The following is a 17,832-nucleotide window of genomic DNA, read 5'->3' as shown; positions in this document are numbered from 1 at the left end:
CTTATTCTTCCCAGTACTTCTACTCAAGACAAACAATTAGAAAAAAAAAAGATCGCTTTTCTCCCAAAACATGCATAAAGAAAATTATTTCCGACGTTTATTGTGCCAATAGACTGTTCTGTGGTTGCATTCGAACAAATGAGACAGCCTTTTTTTCCGTGATATATGGCCAGTTTTCGTTTTGACTTACTAATGAACGCTGATTACTGTTATAGTGCTGACTAAGAGTGCTGATCTTTCTTTTTGTTTCCTCACTTGAGTTTTCTTAAAAAAGAAAAACATAAGAAAGGCAACACACACAAATCAACAAAACGGAAGTCAGTCAGCAAAAGCGGTCTAAATCCAAGCACTTTAAGGTGCACTTCCTTTCAACATATTTTCCTGGATAAATAAACCACTCCGTACAAAACGAAGGGCACCGTAAGTTTTGGAAGGGGCTTTAGATTTTCGCGAAAAGTGGCGCCCTCTCAAATCTAAACCAAACATTCATTCGAGCCAAGCTGCGAAGAACCCTGAACAAACAAGGCGCTGCCCCACCGTGTTGTCTTTTTTTTGATGAGTTTTGGTGCTGTGTTGAACTTCGGGCTGTGTGCGCATTTCCCAGGAATGAGTTTCCCAGCTTTCGGGAAATATTATTTTTGTGCTATTTTTAAAACAGAACATATCGGCGCAACAGCAAAATTACGGGGACGAGTTTCGGTCTGGAAATGGGGCAAACTGCTCGCATTTGGTTGTGGAGGCTCTTTGCTTTCGGACGCCATAAAACGGTTGTTGTTGTTGTTGTTGTTGCCTTGGTGGCATGGCACATACCCACGACGGGGGATTGGTCAGTGTTCAGTGAGGAGAGCCCAAAGAAGGTAAACTGGTGCCAAGCTAATGGATTACCTTTTGTTGCCAAGCTAATGATTTAACTTTCGGTACGTCTTCTGAGGAATTAAAGATGGAATTATAAATAAAAAGAAATTTCGGGAAGAAATGAATGGAGTCTCCCACAGAGCGAGTTGCTTTCCATGCCACACCGATCATTTCTGGACCAAAGCATTTTTGAACGGAGGCCAGCCTATGACCTCCATTTTTTCATATATTTTAAGATTTTGGTGTAGCAACCAATATATCTGCGGGTTTCTCGCTGGCAGGCTTGCGGTTCCTTTTTGCTGTTAGCGTTTTTTCTATCGCCAGAACGTTCCCCATTGGTTTTATATGGCACCTTTAACTGCCCCATGTTAGCTATGGAAAGAATTTAGAAGGAATATTTTGCTACAAATCGGAAGAATGGACTATTACCTTCAATATTTCCGTGACAGTGCCTTGCAGTTGTCTAATATTAAAATTTTATTTAAAGAATGTGGAGCCGCAGTAATGCAACCGACTACCACAGGCTTCACAGGCTCATAGCTGTGAGAATCAAGTTTTTTCACTACAGCGTGGCAAACCTAGGTTCAAAGCCTGCACAGCTTGACTAAAGCAAGCACTGATACTGGCAGACTGTATAATGCATTGATACCGAGTCCACCAGAATCCTGAACCCTGCACCTTCGCACGGCCGAAATTCTTGGCAATGCACAATTGGTCTAGCTGTTTAGCTTGCTATTGGTATAATCCATGCAAAAGAAATTTGCATCAGCTAATTGAAACAGAAGCGGAAGCATGGTTCGCAGGCTCATTTTTTGGTGCCGACATTATGGAACGTACCAATCCAATCTGCCGTCATCTCTAAACGGAGAGGGCCGTTTTACTTCATACTACAAGCTTTCAAATCTTCATCCTTTCCGCAAGTGGAACTACTCTCAATGTGAAATATAAAGTGGCATTGAAACGATGTCCGGCGAGGGTGTTAGAAGTCTAAATACTGATAGACATTGCATTGACTGTCCTTCTTGTTGAAAACAACTTGATCTATCATAGATAGCACCAGGGATAAGGCCGATTTAATACGACCTCCGCATTTTCCCTTTCAGCCCATACACTGGACGGAGAAAGGAAAATAAAGGATTCAGACTGGTATACAACTTCACCCAAGAAAGCGTTACTTAGCCAACCCGGCTTCGTTGTTAGCTTCAATTTTTGTTTCCGCTTTCCGGCCACGGCTAGAAAATGCAGAAGCGTGTGGAAACGGAGCCATGCCATGGGCTCCATATATTCATACACTACACCAGCTTAGCTACAGTTTTTGACAAGCCAATGACAGCCCCTTACTGCTGACATCACAAGTGCTGCATAACGGGTTGCGCCAGGTTGCGCGCGAAAGCCCTGCACCACAGGTAGCAGCGTGGCGCGAAGTGGAAATTATTTAAAATTAGATTCCATCGGCTCACTCTTGAGTGCTTGTAGAGAGTCTACAGATTTTGTGGCATTTACTCTGCATAATGCATGCAGTGGATGGCCACTTTTTGAGTCACTCTTCAAAGACGCTTTAAAAATTGAGAAGCCCCAGAACAAGGGACGGGAATAAGGCCGGGGGCATCCAGATGTTCTGCACATCAATGCTAATTCATTCAAAGAACGACAAGCATGCCTTCCACGCAGAATTTAGGTACAGGCATTGTACATTTCTATTCGCAGTTGATGCATAAAATGCACAACAGATGGTACCAGACTGGTTACTGAGACTCCCAAATAGATACTTAAGTTACAATCCGCTAAATATGAATAATCTAAAAGTTCCAATAAAAGATTTGCGTCTAAGCTAAGCCGACTTACGATCTTTGAGGGCGGAAGAATAGATTTATTTTTATTTTTAGTTGTTTTGTATTTTTCTATCTTTCTTAAGTAGTTACATATGATCCCGTTGCTTGCTTCTCGTAAGCGTACTAAGGCGTAAAAAACAAATCTCTCCGGAATCATATTGCCGGTGTTGCCAGTCGCCCTATGGAAGCACGCTCAGAGTTCATAGGTGTTTTGTGAGGATACAGCGGATGTATTCAAGGAGTTTCTCCAAACGCAAATTTCACAGGCACTTGAACGTCGAATGCCAATGCCGTTAGCAAGATACTTTTCTAAACATAACTCCAGCCATCGCGAAAGCAATAAACACATCTTAAAATTCCCAGTATTCTCGGCATAACTGAAAACATCACTCCATCTCCCGCCACAGGTCAAGCGCAAAAAATTCTGCCGATTATCTTTTTTTTCCATACTCTCTACCACAACCACATACATTTTACATGTTCTCATGCTCTCCCGGCACAGCAGACATCGGCTCATGTAGACCATATGAAGAAGATTAATTGCATTTTCGCTCGCATAGTACGATACAAATACTAACCTTTGGTCCTGGCCATTGAAAAGTGGAATGAGCTTCCTTGTAGCATTGAGGCTATCGCTGAAACATAATTATTTCAAACAGCTCTTTTGCCATATCTAGAAAATTCCAACATATGATGATGCGAGTACATTATCGCTGTGTGATTCAATACTTTTTTTTGGATCTTGCTTGGGTGTCTGCGTGTTGGCCGTTACCTTCCGCGAAATTTTAGATGCCATGTTTTTTAACTTCCGAAAGTTGGATTTTTGTTGGTTTCTTTTGTGCGACCTTGCTACATGTACATTTTTTGAAGTATCTGCTCATAGCCATTTTTTTTACTTTCTCTTATTATATTTTACCTGGCCTCTTGTTGATTTCAGTTTTCAGAGCCCTTTATATTTTGTGTCATATATTTGTTAAGATTTCTTTGATGCTTCCCCCCCCCCCCCCCCTGTAATGCCCGCATGGGCCTTTAGGGAACTGATATAAAATGGCGCCATCGAAAGTGTTTAGTAACACTTCTGTTGGGCTTAGTTGGTGTGTGATAATACTACAGATGATCGATGTGCCCAAAAAACTGAAATAAACTTTATTTTCTCTCTTAAAGAGAAGAGGGAGTGACGGGTAAAAGCCGCATAACAGCGACTTGACGAAGCCCGGCCCCCTCTATGTACAGTTCGGCAGTAGTGCTAGTACAGATTATACAGGATTCAATCTAGCACTTTCTTTCACAGACCTAAAATTAGCACACTACAGAACAAAACACTACAGATCTAAGCACATCCAGTTTGAAGTACATTCAAAACACACATTTAAAACACATCAGGTTTAAAATATAAAAATTTTAAACATACTCAGATGGAAACACGTTCAGTTTTTAAAACTCTAGAAAACGTAACCGTTAACGGTACCAAAATTAGCAGGCATTTTATAGCAAACCAAAGCATCAATAAAAAAAGTCTCCAAGAAACACAAAGCACAAAGCACAACCATACAAGAGAATCATGTGTCGTTGGCTATAAGGAAATGTGCACGGATGGGTTGTGGTCCGCTACCGACACCATGGCTAGCGGGCCATTAAATTTCGCTAGATATATGCTAAGCCTGCAATAATCTGATGCGGCCCGGCTAGCCCCAACCATCGCGTCCAAAAAAATTGTTTTCTGGTGCTTGTTCCGGGCTGTTAACAGTTAGAACGCCGGTTATATTACATGTATCAGCCGGGCAAGTGCTTAATGTTGTATCAGGATGAAGGTCGAAAACAATTTTAAAACGATGGAAACAGCAACGTGTGGTTTAGCCCGTAATATGATGAGAACGAGCAAGACGTAGCAGACAGAACTGATGGAAGATACCGATATCGACGTACATCCTGCGTAACCACAAACGCACCGAAAATTGCGGTAAAAATGCTATGTTCAGAGAGCGCTGATGCATAGTCGCACCTGTCAAAGACAGGACGCATGTTGAATGAACATGATCGCCACAGACATCCCAAATTGTATATCGGATTCTCTGCAAATTATCTTAAGCAGCAACGTTATTGGGAACTCGAATTCTGACACGAATATACAGAAAAAAATTCTCCATTACGATTTTCGTTACAAGCATTACTTAACGAACCCCTAACCCTTAACCCCTAAAAAGCAGTCATTACACTGTGATTTTTCCTTTCATTCGTTAATCCTTTGGCGGAGCAACAATTTGTTCACGTCAAAAGTTTGTCAATCAGCAGCCCCTACCAATTGCTTGCAGAGAAGATTCAGATATTGTTGGCAATCAGTTGTGCTTGGAGCCAAGTTTCACTTGTATAGAAAGAATACGAATAACGGTTACGCAGTAATAGAAATTCTGTGAAAAGAAAAAAGACTGAATCGTAAGCAACAGTAAGCATAAGAAGCCACAGTTCCAATCACGTAATTCGCAACAAAGGCGCGAGGGTAAACCTGTTCGCAAAAAAACCAAAAACAAGATGATTCTTTATCGTAACTCAGCCTGTTTAGGGCCACCACGAACTAAAGGCGCGCGCAGTTCACCTTCGGATAGAGCGTGTGCGTATGCTCGCATCCGAAGGTCTCACGGAACCCCTCGTTGTGTACCAGCGGGAACATACACGCCAGCCGGACGTTGAGGTTCAAACGCTGAGGCGTTGGGTTGCCCGCGTTGCTGTCGCAAAACTGCTGGCAGTAGCGCATGAAGAACAGCTGAGCGTTGTTGTTGTACTTGATGTCGGCCAATGCGTAGGCGATTTCCAGGCCCCGCGTGTACGTCATCAGAAACTCCCTGACATCCTCAGGCAGCCGAGTGCCGGCACTAGAGTTGCTGGAGGTCACGAAGTCTTTCTCCAGCCGGTAGTACTCGCTCTCGTAACACCTGCAGGCATGATGCCGGGTGTTTAAGCAGAGCATAAGCTGCTTGCATTCAGCAAAGGCAGCCGTAATTACAGCTAATAGGAAATAGCTACAAGGTATTACAGTATCACGACTATAGGTGTACCTACTTAGTGTGCTACTTTTCCTGCCACCGTTAAAAGAAGGGCTTAGAGAAGGATTGATGTCAACATGACTAGAGGGTTATTATGAGGGGACACTTCGCAGGTGCGCCGACGGAACGCTCTTCAAACCCCCGTGGTAGCGGTGCCGACACGATATCTGACTACCAGCTAGAGTAGCCACCATACCCATCACCAGTACTCCCTCGACGCCAGTAAGAGCTCTGCACGCGGCTTCTGGCCAAATCATGCATATCGCCAGTCGTATCGAAACGCACCCACCCTAGCTTGCCCTCCACTCACTAAGCCACCTGCGAGTTCTAGCGGCCGATCTTCAACGCTGCCTTTTAGGCTTACCGCCAACCGCAGGCAGACGGTCCGATCCTAAATCCATTTCGCTTTTCCGGGGAAGACGCTCTGCTAGCCGCTGACCCGATGAGCCAGCGAAGAAGGGTCACTAGGGCGAGGCCTGAAGTGGAGGTCAGAGGGCTCCTAGACAATTAGGAGCCGTTTCGGGTTGCAGGAGCTAGACTGTTTTCTCGGTGAAATATATTCCTCAACCTTTGTGTCATTCACCGTAGATGGTAAGATGACGCGCAAAATAATATCAAGAATTGTAAATTTTATAAGCACTAAAGATGTTTTATTTTGCCATGCTATTGTAAACAGAGCTACAAGAAAGGCAAATAAGTGAATTTCACTTTTCACGAGCGAGGTAAGGAGTTGTGCTCAGAGTTATTTTAATGTAGTCACTCGTGGCTGCACATAGCTAAAAAAATTTGAATACAAAGATTCTCAGATATCCCAAACCCTCCTGGATCACCGGTCTGCACATGATGCATCCTTGAACGTGCCCCATGTCTACTTGAGTATTAAGACGCAGGCCAACTAATAGTGCACAAATGTTGTGGATTGGGCTTGTTTGTTAGTGCTGATTCCAGAAACAGCTCAAAGGACAGCGCAACGAATAATCTGTCTGTGGCAATTTTTCCTCGCAATCTAGATACAACCTATTGGTAGCCTACGCACCAGGAATTTAAATTTTTTGCCGCAATCAGTGGAGATTAATATTTTCGAGGTGCTCAGTCCTGTAGGCACACTTCTTGCGTGAACATTACTGATGAGAATGGGTTAACGCGAAAGTTATGAAGTGTTGTACGCGTCGGTCAAAGATAGCGAAGCCTTGTCATGCAGAAGGATTGTACCGTGGAGCAGTTTTGAACCGAACGAAAAGTAAAACGAATATATCTTAGAAAACACGAAAAAAAAACAGATTAATGTTTCTCGCTCTTTTATATAAGGGTTGTTAAGCTAGTTTGCAGCCTAAAACTGGAAAGTCGTCGCCAAGAAAGCGTGATATAAACTACGAGTGTAATATGAAGTGTTTGTCTAGGCTTCTGAGTGTGGTAATGAAGGCATGCGGGCATGCGCGGTGCAAACGGGCAGCTGGTCAGCCAGCTAATACGCCTGAGGCTGACGCAAAGGTAAAGAAAAAATTAGACTATTACGACTAATAAGCAAAAATTTCCAAAGTGACACTTATAAGTACAATACCAGTTGTTGGGCGACTTGTTTTTCACCGTTATCCATAACAAAAGCGCCACAGACGGGACAGAGAAGAAGAGAGACAACACAGAGCACGGTTCTGTGTTGCGTCAGCGCTCAGCGCTCTGTGTTATCTCTCTTCTTCTCTGTCCCGTCGGTCGCGTTGTTGCTATGAATGACTAATAAGCAAAATATACAACTAGGGGCACCATAGAGTTGCTTACTATTACCTAGAGGGAAAGCTGGCGGCGCTGCACTTCAGCCACCATGGACGCTCAAAGCATCATGGGGCGGTGAGCTACTTGTTGCGGAACAGTTGTAGTTTTTCAGGAACACGGAGTGTCATTACTAAGATGTTTCATTCCAAAAACGCTGTTCGTTTGTGCGCAGACGACTTTCGCGCGCACGCAGTGTGCAAAAGTCATAGTAGTGAAAACGCGACGACACACGACGCCAATAAAAGATTTTACTCTTCCGAAATGCCATTAAAAAAAGCAACAAAATTTTTTTTCAAAACATATTTTCTTTTAAAAGTGCGCCTGTTAATTACGCAATATTAGTTTTTTTAGTGTTCATCACTTGACCAATGGGAAAGCTACTCATCTCTTATTTTGGGCAAATTTTGCACTTAAATGCTTTTCTGCTCGTTTGTTGCAATCTTTAGACAAGATATTGAATATTAGGACGTTTGTAGTTATCAAACAGCTTAATTTTTCTATTATTTTTTGGCCAAAAGTTGCAGTTCCGCAACAAGTAGCTCACCGCCCCATGATGCTTTGAGCGCCCATGGTGGCTGAAGTGGTCTCGAGGGGTCAACATGCAAACTCCCATAGACGGGCTGCCAGCTTTCCCTCTAGGTAATAGTAAGAAACTCTATGTAGGGGCACACTGTGAAGCGGAATATAGATGACAGGAGTTTTCTAAGGAATGATAGTTTGAAGACCATCAAGAGGAAAATCAGTACGAAACGCCCGTCTCGAGAAAGAGCTATTAAGGTGTAGTAGGCAAGAACAGGCATCTATACACACGCTGACGGTTTACTTTTCATGCGTTTATTTCGTTGTGCCTAATCTGCCGGTCGAGCTCAATTTACGGTTACGTTTTATTTTAATTCAGTAAAGTTAAGCTTTCAGGCACTGAAAGCTTTCGTGATAGTTACGCATGGCCAGGAAGGCATCTAATTGTTTGCCGCCAACAAAGTTAACATTTGTTATTGGCGCTTTAGTAAAAAGAAATGATAGGTGCGGGGTGTTTCAGGTGTTACACAATATTAGTTCACTTTAATTTACTTTGAATGCGCGTAAGGAAGGTGGGTATAGGTGTCTAGTAGCAGCTTATCTGAAGTTTTTCTTCGGAAGTTGTGTTGTTTTAAGCCATCTGTTGTTCATCACTTTTTTGCCCAGACCTGCCCATATTCACGCCAGTAGACTGCGAACACTCTACCTGCGTATATTGCCACATTCCGAGGTCTTTTGGTTTTCAGAATTGTAAAAAGAAAACTCTTCAGCGCTCAACCATTGGTATTCGGTCAGCACTTAGTGCGTTTCGCAGATTTATCAAAAGTGTGTCACACTGTGCACTGGTAGTTTTAAGGAAGCGAATTATGTGCATTGCTCTAAAACTGGCCCTTTTTTCTTCGGCAGGAAACAATCATGCTTACGCAAGACGCTGCTCGTATGTGCTGTAGACACGCTCTGGCCACCATCGCATCTTGAGCCCTCCGGCCGCGTACATGGACCCCGAAGGTGCGAAGGCTACCGAGACGATCTCGCTAGCGAGCACGGATCCCACCACCGACATGTTGACGAATTTCTCCCTGACCTGCGAAGGAATCACGGCGTTTTGATGAGGAGTTGTAGCACTGTCCCCGTGAAAGAGATCACGTAGTACACCCATGCCCAAACATTTGAAAAACTTTTGAGCTTCTGTGCACAGCAAATGCTTTACCAGGCGGAACAAATTGTATTTCTTGAGGACACTTCATCCCTGCTTTGCATCTTTGTTATAAAAGCCCAGAAGACACACTTTTCTGTCAGCAAGTTACGGTAATGCCTACTTTCCAAATGGTGCCGGATAAACCAAAAATATTCGTCCTGCACCTCGACGGCCTCCAGAGCTTTAGAAGAGCTTTGAGCGTCAGACCGTGAATGAAAGAAAAAAGCACGTGGCGGTGGGGCTTTCGAAGGCCGAACTTGCGGAAAGCAGTGACTTAGATGAAATTATTAGGAAGAGGATTTTATGCGGTCCTCTGTAAGAGAAGGAAGCGCAGCAAACTCACATCAGAGTTAAGGTATACATAGCAACTCAGCAGATGATACAAAACTGAGATTTCCAGAAAGCGACAAATAGAACGTCTGTGAAGAGGTAGTCCTCTGAGGTGTTCCCAGGACGAAAACGCTAAAAGAGCGATCGCTTTTAAGTTCTGGTACAGGTAATAAGTGTGCCGCCTACCGCAGGCCCTCGTAATGGCAAATACTTTACTTAATACTTCTGCTAATAAGTTTACCATTGTGTGATACTATCGATCGCTTGATGTATGTTAAGAGCAGTAGTGTTACAGTTTGGAATTGCGAAATTGCCCTGGATCTGCTCCGGTTACTGCTCGTTTGGTTTGGTTTCGTTTAGAGGGGTTTAACGTCCCAAATCGACTCAGGCCATGAGAGACCCCGTAGAGAAGGGCTCCGGAAATTTCGACCACCTGGGGATCATTAACGTGCACTTACATCGCACAGAACACGGGCCTCTAGAAATTATCCCATCGAGATTCGACCGCCGCGGCCGGGATCGAACCCACGTCTTTCGGGTCAGCAGCCGAGTGCCATAACTACTGAGCCACCACGGCGGGCAATCCGGTTCCTGCCCATCATTACAGATGTGAAATAGTTCGAGTCATATTTGTGTGCTTTATTACATACAAGCATTTCATAATCTCTTCAGCGTACTCCTAACCGATTTAGATGCAGTGATGGTACTTTTTTAGGGGCATCAGTAGCTTCTCTACGAACTTTGCTTACTAAATTATTTTGTTCTTAAACTGTCTGTTTACTCATGAAGGAGGCGCCACAGATGTTGAAGTGGAGCCGGTTTTCCAAATAAATATGCGCAAAAGTGATGAAATAGACCAATGATTCTGCTAAAGCCAGCAATTTCAATTATACAAGCTTACAGCTTTCAAGCCTGCAATTAAAACGAATAGGAGAGAAATTCCGCTCGCAAGAATAGGAGTCCGTTGATCATATTTTGTTGCGAGGTTCCTTCTATTTATGGTGTGCATTAATGGTGTGCAAATGTGCATTACGGATTTAACAAAATGAATCGCTTCGAGCGGTGGCACGACACAGTAGTTTTTAAAAAAACGTCCCGACATGCGGTGAGTGATTACGTGGGGCGAGCTGCTTGGAGGACAGGAACCCCAAAAAAATCCATAGTCTAGGACAAAATGAGTCAATGAAGGAAAGACACTGGTGTGAAAAAAAAATTGGGGGACACGGGATAGGCAACATTACTTGACGATGAAGACACTATGTAGTAAATTTCACTTGTCGCGAGTGAAAATCTCCCAAAGTATGCTCAGGAATATTCTATGTTCCTTGGTAGCGGCGACCTTCGCTGTAAATATTTGTGCAATAGATAAACGCTCGCTGAATCTGAGTCACATATCCATATATGGATTCTCAAGAAGGTAATAGAGCAACTAAACGTGAATAAATTGGTGCAAAAGATAAATACGCAAATAAAGAGGGTAGATTACGTGGAAATGATGAAAATGCAAAAAGGGGGGCAGGATGCTTCATCGTTAGCAATCCATATCAACTGCACCATTTTGTCTACAACACAGCAGTTCCACGGCTTGATGAGTAAAGTATTCGCAGTGAGTGCAAAAGTTTATTACTCTTTTGCAGCGTTGGTTACCGAAAATATCGATGCGTTAAAAAAGAAGAGTTGATGTGAGACATCAGGTCTAGAGTTCTTCCGACAGATACTGCGGTCTTAACAACACCCAATCGCTTCATGTATTGCAGCGACGTCAACAAATTTTACGTGAAGCCAAGGTTTCTTCAGCCTGATTAGACCATCTTGCGCCCACCAGTAGGGAAAGTGCAGTTGCGTAGGTAAAAACTTTATTATCTCACAAGAGGATACGCTGAGATGGAGGGGAGAAGAGGACAGGGCAACGACGGTCCCTCAGGCTGCCCTAGATAGCCGGGCTTCGGTGGCCCCTCTGATGGACTGGAGAGGGCAAGCGTAGCAAGGGGGGAAAAAAGATAGGGGGGCGGATGAGATTAAGAAGCTTGCGGCGATAGGGTGGCCGTAGCTGGCACAGGACATTGTTATTTGGAGAGATATGGGAGAGGCTTTTGTCCTGCAGTGGGCGTAGCTACACTGATGATGTTGATGAACACTCGGGCGGACCCCACTCTCTAAAGGTGCAGCTACAGCTGTGAGCTCCGCAGAGCAACCTACTGTCGCCCTTGGCTTCCTAACCCTTGCCACGGAGGTTTAGATTTGTTCGAGCAGTTCAGAAAATGATTAAGACAGCTCTGGTGCAAAGGAAAAAGTGGCAGTGAGGAGAGGCTTCATTGTGCGTTATAATGAAGAGAACAAAAAGTGGTCGTGCAATGGTCATTTCAAGTCTGTACCACAAAATCTGTTTGCTCTTCGGAACAGACTTATGGAGCGGAGGGCATATTAGGTGGGAATTTCTATAAAACAGGGTGAGGTCATGGAAGTTTAGAAGTCGATCCCTGGAATCGAGAAAAGAAGGCAAGTCGCTTTCCGACAGGTTGACTAGTGCTCGCGTTTAGATGCGACCAACCTTGTTGCGTGGGTGTTCGCTGTGTGGACTGACTTAGGGGAGGGTATTGAGGCGATTAAGCGATTAGAGAGGGGGGGGGGGGAGTTATTCTAGACTTTCAGCCGCCGACGAGTTCATTTTGCTATTGGCATAATTCTTAACTGCTGTTCTGGAATCAGAAAATATACTTAGCGGAGATGCGTGCCATTGCAAGCAAATCCGTTACAATACATCATTGTCACGTGACTTCGTATGACGTCAAACTTCACAGCTGTCACTTCACTTGGTATGACGCCAAATTACATCGTTGTCACGTGACGTGGAATGACGGAGCCCTGGGCATAGCTTCCCGTGTCGCTCGATTATGCTCCGGGTGGGTGTCTTTGGAAAGTTGTGGAGCTAGAGAATGTTACTGATAGCAATGGGCGAAGAGCAAGTGGCCGTGGTACCACCGGGGAGGTTGATTCGAGTGGGCGCTGGGGTATTTGACTAGTTATTATATATGAGACCCTATGGTATTTCTCTATCAGATGCACTTCTGCCAGCTCTCCAAGGATGTTTCGCCTCCCTAGTTGAAGGGTTACTTACTTACTTTTACTTGAAATTGTGCGAAGACTACAGGGTGCAGTGAGATGCTTCTCGAACACGTTGACAGCGATTGCGTGCACTTGTACACCGGATAATCTGGACTGCAAATTGCTTTTTGCTCTGCCACCACTAAGTTCTGAAAATCCTGACAAACACGGAAATCATAGTGTGCACCGAGCACTTGTAATTCTAAATGCAATTTTTGGTTCAAGTCATGTCCAACCTAGGCTGGGAAGGAAGCTGTCAGGGACGCGCTCAAACTGAAGCGTTTGTCCGGCTTTTGATGGCTTGTAACAGGCTAGCAGCGGGTGGCCTTTCACAGGCATGTCTTACATTCTCAAAAAGCACGGGCTCCAGGAGGTTGGTCGCGGGCACACTGATAACGATGTCCTGGTGATCCACGGTGACACCTCCGACGAGCAGGTTGAGAGATTCCTCCAGCTTCTGGCCGGGCTCCGGGTAGCGGGTAGAGCGCTCCTTATTGTAGCGTGCGATGCGCACGTAGTTGGCAAGGAAGTCGCCCGTCATGTACTCCTCCTCGACGTTCACCTCGCGGATGGTGCTCTCCACTATCTGCAGCGTCGCCGTGTTGACCTTGACGCGTGCCTTGACCCGCGTCGTCTCGTCCATCCAGTCAAAAGACGCGGCGGTCTGGTTCTGCGTGGGCGAGAGGAAAATTTGCTGGGAGATTTACTACTTGACCTAAATTTATTAGTTATGTTAACGGGAACAAATATATGACACTTGGAGGTAAATCATCCAAATACTTTCCTACTAGCAATTGATATCAAGGCCTATTGGACGAATGAAGCTGCGATGACATCCAGGCTGGCCCGCAGCATACGCTGCCTGATACGCGCTTAATTATTAATTTTTCAACGTCGACCGCACAATTTCATTGCGGAAAATTCTTGCGGAATTTTCTTCCAAAAGAAGAAAAAAAACGCTCCAAGGCAAAGCAGATACAGTTACCAGTGAGCTGCTCAGCACTGCTTTTAGGTTATGTGGAGAAGATTTCTTAACCATAGACTGCATCACCACCTAAAAGCGAGCACAAAAAATGGACACTTTTTAGTTATATCAGTCAGTGGCTGGTGTTCCTGAAGATTGCACCATTTAAAACCACCCCGTCTGGCTTTAGGCGGTGAACTCTCCACCTCGCTACAAAGAGGCGGCACCCTGCCGGAATAGAAATCGCACATTCGGAGGGCTCCCTTTTCTCGTGAACAATCGCGATGCACGCACAAGCGAAAGGCTGATAGAACGCATAGAACCACTCAGATTCATCAAATTATAGACTCATTTCATTTAATGGATCGCCAGTTAGATCATGGTGCACAACTTAAAAATTAAATTTTCTTTACGAATTAGCGTTGCCTCCATCCTGGTTTCTCATGCCGTACAAAACTATTTCTATTTTCTGCCGGTCTTCGCTTTAACTGCGTGATCGTCTTACCAAGGAGTCGTCGTATTTCAAGATTTTTCAAGAGCACTTCAGCGAGCCCATTCCTCAACAACAGGTAATAAATTCATGCCTTTGAATTGATCTACTCCTCTACTACTGGCTTGACTATTTTCCTCACGACCGCTTTTAATTCAACCGGTTGTCATCGAAGAGCAATATTCCGCCACTATTGAAATGGCATCCAACTTGCCCTTAAGCCCACAGGTTGGGCCGCTTCATCTCCTGATCTTCATACGTTATCTTCCCAGCCATATTGTCGTGGATGACTAGGCGGACTCGTCCGTCTGCTCGCCGATGAGCTGGCTTGTACTTCACAGGTCTCCTCACATCGACCAAAAAACCCTTCGTAATGAGTCATATTGGATAATGTGACTGTTTTTTACCACCAGCTCCTCTGACAGCGTTCGCTTTGTACTCGCATTTCGAAGGTTTGTGCTACCGCATTTTACAGCGAAAGCTTTACTACTTCCACTTTCAGCCCTTGCCGTGGCGCGGCGGTGCCACCATTGACCTTTAGTTGACCTCTGTGTGACGTCATGTGTGACATCACGCCGAAGAGAAGGGCGACCGACTCGCGCCGTCGAAAGCCGCGGCGGTGCCACCACCGGCGCCTAACTCCTGCGCTCTCCTCTAGGAGCGCGATTGTGGCGTTACACTGAAGAGATTAGGCTCGACTCACGTCGCTAGAAAGCAGTAGCTGTGCCAACCACCAGCGGCTTAACATTGCTTCGCGATCTCGCGCCGTCCGTGTGCGACGGCAGTGCACATGAACGGCGGCCTGACTGGACTGGATTGTACTGGACTGGATTGGATTGGATTAGAATAGATTAGATTAGATTAGATTACATTGGATTGGATCGGATCGCATTGGATTGGATTGGATTGAATTGTATAACAGATGCATCGCCACAAGTCTAACCACAAGCACCACCACCAGCTACACTACTAGCTGAACCATGGCGTAGGTACGGATATTGCTTTTGAAATTACCGGGTTTAACCAAGCTAAGCCACAGCGAATTTTTTCCCTCTTAGTTTAACATCGTGTTCGTAGCCGTTGCTGCCCCTGGTATTTGCTGCCAGCAGTGTAGCCTGACTTGTGCCGCGACACTGTCACCGCGTTGTTATGCTAGGAACGTGTCCAGGGCGCAAAGAAAAACTCGGTGGTGACGACCAGTATAAGACGTGCGTCCAATGCTCCTACAGTGACCATCACGTAAGCTGCTGTGATGGCTCCCAGAAAATTGGGAAAGGGGAAAGGCTCTAAAAGCTCCTGGAAATGCCCAAATTGTTTGGTTTGGTTTATTGGGGTTTAACGTCCCGAAGCAACTTAGGCTATGAGGGACACCGTTGTGAAGGGCTCCTGAAATTTCGACCACCTGGGGTTCTTTAACGTGCACTGACATCGCACAGCACACGGGCCTCTGGATTGTAAAGCTTCTCGTCCGAGAGGGCAGAAAGCATCACAGAAACAAATAAATGAACATGACTGATCACAGTGGGGTAGCAGACAGCACGTCAAAATTTTCTGTACTGGTGGAGCTGAACTACCAAATTCGTGATCTGATGGAAATAGAGAAGACTATTCAACACCTTGAAGCATAGGTGCAGTGGATGTGTGGGAAATATGAAGAAATTCTTGCCAACCAAAAAAAAAGAGACTCTGATAGTCTTGTCCTCAAAAAAGGAGTTGGTGGATGCTGTGGGTAAGGAAAAGGAGAATGATAGCCTGATTGGCTATCATTCTGATTGGCTAGCTTTGGAGGCGACAACATCTTGAGCGGCATGATCTTAAATGAAATGATGATGAAAATCTGCTGTCAAAAGTGAACGAGTTGGCCGAGTCTAATGATGTTCGTTGTCTGAGTGAAGCAGATATTGATGGGATGCACAGGCTTTCCGCCCCAAAAAAAGAACAAAGAGGACCCACCTCCAGTAATCATACATTTTGTGAGCCGAAAGACAAATGTAGCGCTGGCAGTCTAAATGTCTTGAACTGGGAACAGGAAGCCCTGGTCTCCGCTTTTACGGAAATCTGAGCGCCTCCAAATGGAAGCTGTTCTGGCTTACCAGAAAAAAGAGGAAAGCGTTAATATGAATTTACTTGAGAAAGAGATGGAAAGATTTTCTGAAGAAAAAAGGAAGGTGACCGTGTAATTTGCATTGCATCGGAGAGTGATGTGAAAACGTTCCAATAACCTGGTTTCTTTTACTGGCTGTAGCCATCAACAAGAGTATGTCTCACGTTGACATCCTCTCTTTCAATAATCATGTGTCGAACCTAAGGAAACCTGACCAGAACTATTTCTGTTTTTCATTTAAATGTCCGAAGCTTATGTCATAAGGGAGACGAACTGGTTATGCTTTTAATGAACTGTGCTTGCAATTTGAAGGTTTTTTTTCGGAAACCTGGTTGAAAAATTCACGGGGCACTTTGACTGTCTAAAGTGCGTAGAGGCGAAAGCATTTTCCACACCACTTTCGCTGCTTCTGTGGCACTGTTGGCGTCACATATAATCGAGTACTAATTACTAAGTGATGACAAATCACTAATTAATGCTTAATTACTGATTAATGCCTGAATACTAATTCACTGCTAATTAATGAGGCTTAAGTTTCGCCTTTATGAGTGGAACGCGACAGCGTGTTGTAGCGCTGCCAGGGAGTCCACGGAACGCCACCACCCGTTCGGCGCAATGTCTTGCCCTTTTAACGCAAAGCTTTTTCAGGAAAGGAAACGGCGCAGTAATTCTCTGTCCTCTCGGTGGACACCTGAATCGCACCGTAGAGGAAGGGAGGAAGTGGGAGTGAAAGAAGACAAAGAGGACCCGTAAGGAAGAAAATGAAAATTGTATTTGAGGAAAGGAAATTACGCAGTAACTGTCTCGCATATCTCGATGGACAGCCGTCAAAATTCAGTGGGGAACTTTTTTTGACCTCAAGTGTGGTCACTGATGTGTGGTTAAGATGTTAAGCTTCGCCTCTAAGAGTGGAACGCGACAGCGTCTTGCAACGCTGCCAGGGAGTCCATAGAACGCCATCGCCCATTCGGTTCTCCGCCTCGCTCGTCGGTAAATTGGTTTTTGAGGAAAGGAAATGTATCTGTCTCTCATACCTCGGTTGACACCTAAACCTCGCCAGGAGGAAAGGGAGGAGGATGGGAGTGAGCGAAGACACCGTGTTCACTAGACGCGCCTTTGTTCATTACAAACCATCGCGCTGGCATGGCGGAGTGGATAGCATGCTCGTCTCGCACGCCGAAGACCGGGGTTCGATTCCCGAGCTCGACCAATTTCCTACTCAGTTTTATTTATTTGTATGGCCTGACTAGAAAAGTTAATTAGGCCAATTGAGTAATTAAGCAATTAACTAAGCTCAGTCCCACTTGGAGCATCACTATACGATCCCTTCAATTGGTTGCATGGTTACTAGCCAAAGTACAATTGGCCCCTTTTGAAGTTCGTGCACTGTGACATCACGACCGTTTCGACCAACTGAAAAGCGTGACATTTCTGTCGACAACTGCTGCTTACAACGATGAGACACTAAAGGCTTTCGCCTTAAAAGTGAATCAAAGGCGTCCTTCCTTGAACCTTACGTTGGTGTGTCTCAAACACGTAGTAACAGGAGAAGAGGTGGACTCACTGCATGCATAAATAAAGGAAAATCTTACGACACGTTGCCAGAGCTTGTGGAAATAATGAA

At 44.9% G+C, this 17,832-nt stretch overlaps 1 protein-coding gene across 1 annotated transcript in view; it reads right to left on the bottom strand.

Annotated features, from left to right (window-relative positions):
- Window positions 1-5,259: 5,259 nt before the first annotated feature.
- Window positions 5,260-17,832, bottom strand: part of LOC149328867 (neprilysin-1-like) — a 53,618-nt gene continuing 41,045 nt past the window's right edge. Inside the window, exons 10-12 of the mRNA XM_089559119.1 lie at window positions 12,997-13,320; window positions 8,941-9,101; window positions 5,260-5,617 (exon numbers count right to left, since the gene is read on the bottom strand). Coding sequence (XP_089415245.1) covers window positions 5,260-5,617; window positions 8,941-9,101; window positions 12,997-13,320 — 843 coding nt within the window. The remainder of the gene's footprint in view (window positions 5,618-8,940; window positions 9,102-12,996; window positions 13,321-17,832) is intronic.

The sequence above is a fragment of the Amblyomma mixtum genome, chromosome 9 (genome assembly GCF_055824585.1).
Source record: "Amblyomma mixtum isolate Tamu chromosome 9, ASM5582458v1, whole genome shotgun sequence".
NCBI lineage: Eukaryota > Metazoa > Arthropoda > Arachnida > Ixodida > Ixodidae > Amblyomma > Amblyomma mixtum.
The sequence above is the reverse complement of the archived record's forward strand: the minus strand, read 5'-3'. Positions and strand labels throughout refer to the sequence as shown.